Genomic DNA, 6973 nt, shown 5'->3' with positions numbered 1-6973 from the left:
CCTCAGCGAAGATCAAGCCGCCGCTAATGAGCGTGGCTGCTGCATAATGAAGCCAAGTTTGGCTAAGTTCTGTGGCGCTCCAGGAAGGCGGCGCGGGGTGAGGGGAGAAAGAAGGCTGAAAGATTCTCCGGATCCAAAGGCGATCGGCTAGGATCACAAGCTCTGTTCTCTTCCTCCCCAAGAGACAGTCGGTTTTATGCATTTATTATTATTGACGATTTTTATTTTTTTTCTAAAAACCAGCCATCCAGCAAAGCCAGCCCAAATATTCCCAGTAAAAAAAACAACAAAAAAACAGAACATCACCTTTGACGGACTTTGAGCTGCTGTAGAAAGGCAATGCTTGGGGAGGGGGCTGGGTGTTTGGTGACGAAGAGCCGGATCCTCTGGCTGTCTTACTCGAAGGAAACCCCCTAGGACTCCAGGGAGGCTGGCTTTCAGGCAGGCGCGCAGAGGAGTTGCAACCCTGGGTACCTGGGTTGGCGGTGGACGGGCTTCCTAAATAAAGACCGACCATGAAAATGCGGGGGGGGGGCAATCACTAACAGCGGGGAGCTACATAGACATTTGTGTGTGTGTCTTTGTGTGTGTGTGTGTGTGTGTGTGTGTGTGTGTGTGTGTGTGTTGTAGCCTTTAACGTTGACTAGCTGGTGCCTGTGCCTAACAGAAAGGAGAGCTGGAAAAGAGATTTCTGCCGGGCATCGCCACCCCTTTTAGGGACCCACTTAACCGCCTCTGATTACTGCCTTGGCGGTACCCCGCTATTTTATTTTTATTTCCGAGAAGCGAGGCAGCTCCCGGGCGTGGCTCTCCTCTCCCCCCCATCTTCACAAGCTCCCTCTCCCGCGTTCCCTTTGTGCGCGCCGTGCGCCCTGCTTGCGCCTGGGCACGGAGAGAGAGAAAGAGAAAAGCAGGGCTGGCCAGCTCCGTCTCAATAGCCAAGGCAGGAGGACGCTGCATCTTTAAATTCTCTCTTTCATTCTCTCTCTCTCTGTCTCTCTCCTTGGCGTTTGATTTCAGTGCCTGGGAATCTTCAGGCAAGCTTGAAGCCTCCCGGCGCGTCGCTCCTCCTCCTCGCCTCTGCCATTGGCCGGGCTCCCGCAGACCTTGAGCCGGCTGGCTCGGCGAGGCGTCCTGAGTGGGCGATCGCCTCGTCCATCCGTCCGCAGAGCCCGCCTTTTCCCCGGGGCTGGGCTAGGTTGATGGGAGGCGAGCCTCGATCGCAACTCTGGACAGCTCCAGCTACCCAAACAGACGACGTAAGAGCAGGAAAGGGCTCGGACATGGCGAGGCGGCTGCAGCGGCGCTGGCCAGGCTGACGGAGAGGCTGGTGGCTGCCCTCCCTTCTCTCTCTCTCTCTTTCTCTCCCCCACCCCCCCTTCTCTCTCTCTCGGCTCCCCTCCCGCCCCCCACACGCACTCACCACACAATTCACACACGCACACAACTGAGAGGCCTTATATCGACACCCCCCCGTCCAAAAAAAAGAAAGGAAAACCCAACACAGCAGGAGCAGCATCTAGCATCTTCCTCTGGCGAAGCGCCGCGGCTGGAGCTTTTGATTCCCCCGACCTCCTCCCCTTCCCCAGAGCCAAGCGACCCCCGGAGCTCCGTCTGCCTGCCTGCCTTCCCCCTCTGCACCCAGCCCCGCGAAGCCCCCTGGTGCCGACCACCCCTCTCCATGGACTGAATGAAGACTGCGTGCACCTCCTATCGATGCCTAACCAAAGAGCTGGACAGCTGCGCCATGAACCCGGAGATGACAATGGAGACGCTGGGCCCCTTGCACGGGCCCTCGAGCCATGAACAGGAGCTGATGGGCAGCCCCAGCCCCCACCACCACCCCAGCAGCCGGAGCGCCGGATCGCTCCGGGTCCACCCGCCGCCGCCGCCTCCGCCGCCGCCGCCTCCAGGCCCTCCGCCGCCGCCTTCCCACCAGGACTTGGCGTCCGCCTCGTCGCGTTCAGCCATGGTGACCAGCATGGCCTCGTTGCTGGACGGCGCGGGGGACTACCGCGCGGAGCTGTCCATCCCGTTGCACCACGCCATGAGCATGCCGTGCGACTCGTCTCCTCCGGGCATGAGCATGACCAGCACCTACACCACGCTGACGCCGCTGCAGCCCTTGCCCCCCATCTCCACCGTGTCGGATAAGTTCCACCACCCGCACGCGCACCACCACCCGCACCACCACCACCACCACCCGCACCACCACCCGCACGCGCACCACCACCACCACCAGCGCCTGTCGGGCAACGTGAGCGGCAGCTTCACCCTCATGCGCGACGAGAGGGGCCTCCCGGCCATGAACAACCTCTACAGCCCTTACAAGGAGATGCCTGGCATGGGCCAGAGCTTGTCCCCCTTGGGCGGCAGCCCCCTGGGCAACGGGTTGGGCTCCATCCACAACACCCAGCAGGGCCTGCAGAGCTACGGCCCCGCGGGCCACGAGAAGATGCTGAGCCCTAACTTCGACGCGCACACTGCCATGCTGGCCCGCGGGGAGCAGCACCTGTCGCGGGGCCTGGGCACCCCTCCGGCGCCTATGATGTCTCACCTCAACGGGATGCACCACCCCAGCCACCCCGGAGGCCACCCTCAGTCTCACGGGCCGGTCTTGGCCTCCGGCAGGGAGAGGCCCCCGTCTTCTTCCTCGGGAACCCAGGTCAACAACTCCGGGCAGCTGGAAGAGATCAACACCAAAGAAGTGGCGCAGAGAATCACGGCCGAGCTGAAGCGCTACAGCATCCCCCAGGCCATTTTCGCCCAGAGGGTGCTGTGCCGTTCTCAGGGGACCCTTTCAGACCTTCTAAGGAACCCTAAACCTTGGAGTAAACTGAAATCGGGCAGGGAGACCTTCAGGAGAATGTGGAAATGGCTGCAGGAACCCGAGTTCCAGAGGATGTCAGCCTTAAGACTTGCTGGTAAGCCTTCCCACCCGTCCCTCTCGCTCTCCCCAGGTCTTTCCTTGTGTGTCACGGGGGGTCACCAGAATATTCGCTCTCCCAGGGAGTCAGCGGCCAAGTCTGTTGGTCCTCGGGTCAAAACAGGTTGGAGGCTAGGGAGAGAGGTTACTTCGCCTACGTGTGTGTGTGTGTGTGCGCGTAGGGCCTGAGTGCTGCACAGGCTTTTGAACTTGGCTGATGGGTTGTCCCAAGAACCAACCGCCTTGGTTTTCGGGAGAGGATGCTCACGAGACAATGCCCAGGCCCTTTGCTCTCTTCCCCACCTCCCTCCGCGCCCTTGCCTTATTATTATTATTATTATTATTATTATTATTATTATTATTATTTATTCGGTGGTCTCGGTTTGGGTCTCTGTGGTACTTCTGGATGGCGACACCTATAAACAATCCCCGAGGTTTCAATCTTCCGGGCAGGAATCCTCCAAAATTAGACATCTTCTTTGGAGAGGGTTGTGTTGTTGTGTTGTGCCCCTTCTCTCTCAGGAAAGTTCCCTGGAAGATGGAGAAAAGGGAGCAGCTCTTCTCCCCTGACCAGCTTTTAGGATGCGCGGGGAGCGGGCGCGGGAGAAGACAGCTACAGCTTTGTGTATGCTGTGAAACAGGGGTAGCCAACCTAGTGCCCCTTCGCCAGGTGATGATGGACTTCATTGCTGACCCACTGACCATGCTGTCTGGGGCTAAGGGGAGTGCAAAAAGCATCTGGCGAGCGCCACGTTGACTATCCCAGCTTTGGGAAAGGACAGTGCCTTTCTCAGCTCCAATCTCTGAGTGCTGTTTGTGAATTAATTCGTCTATTTATTACATTCGAAACGGAGCACAAAACCAAAGCTTTCCTCTTTGGAGTCTGCTAAGGTGTCTGCAAGATAAATAAAAGCGTGTGTGGTTGTGTCGAGGTGGAAATCTTCCATCCTCGTCTACCCCCACCCCCCACCTTTCCCTTCAGATATGTGTGTGTATCATTTAAAAGTCATTATGAGTGGAAATGGAGAATTAAAACCCGGGTTCGCTCTGCGAAAAATGAGGCGCTGAGATTGAAAGCTACCAGATGAACGCCTCAGAAAGCTTGGGGACTCTTTTGGGAGGGAGGGAGGGAGGGAGGGAAGGAAGGAAGCAGGGGAAAGGGCGCTATTTTCTGCAGAACAGATTGGATATATTTGAGCGTGGGGGGAGGGGGAAGGAGAGAGAACAATCACATTTTTTTGGTATATTGTTCTTTTGATGTGTGCCGAGTTGTTTGCGGGCGCCCTCTAGTGGCAGCTAAGGGAAGCATTCTACCCCTTCTATTGTTCTAAAGATGGCAAGGAATTTCGTCCATTTGTGCGTAATGAAAAAATATTACAGTACGGATGGTTGACAAATGAATCACCTGGATAAAGGCGGGCAGGGGGATATGCTCGGCAGATCTTACTATGCAAATCACGCTGAATGGGCTGAAACTGGGAGACGCCAGAAGGGAGTGTGTATAAATATATATATTTCCATCCCATTTCCAATGTATGCATCAGTAGGGGAAACTGATTGCACCATGGTTTTGACAGCTATTTTGCGGTGCAGCCTCGGGTATGGAAAGATAACCCTGTGTGGGGATTCGCCTCTCATCCTTTCATCACCCTTCATCACAAGGTAGTTAGATGCCCAAGGCTAGAGTCACAGAGGAGAGTGTTGATTTCTGGTACATTGAGATCTATTGTTTCCTAGGCTTGCTCCAGCTGGGCATATTTAAACATTCTCACACAGTCTAACGCCCCCGTCCAATGTTTACAACCGCGTTTAATAAGAGGAATCCCTCCTCCTCCTCTATCCTTGACAATTGCCTCATTCACCTGTAGTTTGATTGATTCTGGTCTGTTGCAATTAATCGTTGGCTGGTATTGATTAGCAGAGGGGAAAACTACTACATAGGGATACCTCCCCCCCAAGAGATGACTTCGCTTCCAAATTCTTCTTACCCCACCCCAATTTCCCACCCCATCCCCAAAATTACCCTTGCCTTTTACTATAGATATACCAAAGGACTGATCGATCCTTTGCAGGAGATTTCAAATCCCTCTCCGTTGGGGAGGGGGCGCTAGGAGGGTGGGGAGTGGGGTTTTTTCCCCCCCTGACGCGTCTCCGGCGATTTATTAATAATTAGCATTCCTCCTCTCTTAATTATGAGCCGCGTTACCAGCTCGTGGGAAGCTAAGGCAGGAGAGGAAATTGCGTGTGTGAATGTTTTGCTTTCCTGGCGAGGCTGGGTGTGTAGCTACATCCTTTGTTCGTGTGTGTGTGTTGTCACGTCACTCTTTCCCTAACAAGACAGTTTGTGAACACCTCGTCTCCAAAGATGAGCTCCGCTTCCACCCGCTCCTTCCCTCCCTCTCGGCCCCCCTCCCCTTCCTCATTGGGTCTTACTGATGATAATTAACGTGAGAACCGTCTGAATTGGTCTATCGACCCGCCTTTTGCATGGTATTCCCCCTTTTAATAGCAAGGTTGTTTGCGGTAATAAAGCAAAGCGTTGGGAACGAAGGGAGGGGGACAGAGAGAGTATTACGGTGGTGTTTTCCTCTTGGTTTAACGCGGCGTTATTTTAGACTGGGGTGCTGAGGGGGTCCCATATTTCTTTCTGATTTTTTTTGAGAAGAGATTTACGCAGAGCCGAAGGAATTTCAGGATGGGGGGGAAAGCGCTGGAATGCACCCCCAAATCTCTTGCTTTTTAGGATTCAAGTCCTCAACGCCCTTCTTTGGAAGTAAACCCTATGGATTCCAATGGGACCGCACGCACATCTTGTGTCTAGAAGCTCATATTTCAAAGCATTAAAAAATATGCTGACCTTCAAAGCTGCCCGATTATAATCCAAAATCAGAGGTGCAATGGTGACAATAGGTAGGAAATACATTTCTGTCCTGCCTATTGAATATCAGCAGGTTAAGATACTATTATGAACATTTTTGGCGTCGCGATCCCATTTAGGTTGCACTTTTAACTCCACAGCGGCACTTACTTCCGAGTAAACATATAGAGGCTTGTGCTCTTAGGCTGCTTCCTTGCAGCTCCCCTCTGAATGCACTACGCGAAAGTAGGGCCCATTGAAATCAACGAGCTTTCCTTCCAGCAGGTGCGTTGAAGGTGCGGCTAGGAGTCAGTTAAAGAGGAGGAAAAACTTGATTGTTTGATAAGGTTTCTAGAACAGCCACAATCTCGTTCCCTTGTTACTTTCAACAGTATGCGGGTTGCACCTTTCGAAAAACCGCGTGTAGATGCGCTCCGGCTCCGTTTTGGATGTTGATCCGCCGTTTTATTCCGAGTAGCCCTGGCACACCTGTTGCAACGCAGCCTAAGGAGTTCTCCACGGTGCGGGGATGGCCAATATTGCCATATTCACCACCGCAGCTTGTCTATTGGAGAAGTTGCTGGCATTGCTCGAAGAATCCAACGGAGGGAGGAGATATTACCATGGACTTTACGCGTAGCTGCAGACACCAGCAAAAGCGCGGGGGACGTGCGCAGAGAAAAAGAACAAAAGCCCTCTTTCTATGAATTATTAAACTAAATCTGGGTGCTTATGGAGAGCCGGGGGAAATGGGGAATGCTTGGGGGTGGGGTGGGGGTGGATTGCGAAGCGCACTCCGGTTTGGGTTGGGGAGTCACAGAACTGGAGCCTTGGCAGCAAACCGAGGGTGGAGGTTTCGGCGTATTTCAATGGAGTGACAACCCAGCGTTTGGTCCACTCAATTTCACAGCTGCAACAGCAGCGACCTGTGCAGAGGGGTGGGGGAAGGTCTGGTCAATTTCAAGAGCCGCGTTTGAGTGAGGATGGAAGATCACTTGGTATAGTCTCTCCATCTTTCTCTCTCTGAGCTATTAAAAATTCATGCTCAAGCCCCACAGGGCGAGATGGGCCGCTGTGCCGGGGTGATTTCTTTACATATTTAATGTCTGTTTAGGCTGTTTGCTCAAGCAGAAAGCAGCCTGCAATATTATTATTATTATTATTATTATTATTATTATTATTATTATTAT

General features: G+C 53.6%; 1 protein-coding gene across 1 annotated transcript in view; it reads left to right on the top strand.

The window, feature by feature from the left end:
• Nucleotides 1-1216: 1216 nt before the first annotated feature.
• ONECUT2 (one cut homeobox 2) overlaps nucleotides 1217-6973 on the top strand; it is an 88587-nt gene continuing 82830 nt past the window's right edge. Inside the window, exon 1 of the mRNA XM_081881543.1 lies at nucleotides 1217-2924. Within this exon, the coding sequence (XP_081737669.1) occupies nucleotides 1691-2924 (1234 nt within the window). The 5' untranslated portion in view covers nucleotides 1217-1690. The remainder of the gene's footprint in view (nucleotides 2925-6973) is intronic.

Source organism: Podarcis erhardii (genome assembly GCF_964252035.2).
Source record: "Podarcis erhardii genome assembly, chromosome: 11".
NCBI lineage: Eukaryota > Metazoa > Chordata > Lepidosauria > Squamata > Lacertidae > Podarcis > Podarcis erhardii.
The sequence above is the reverse complement of the archived record's forward strand: the minus strand, read 5'-3'. Positions and strand labels throughout refer to the sequence as shown.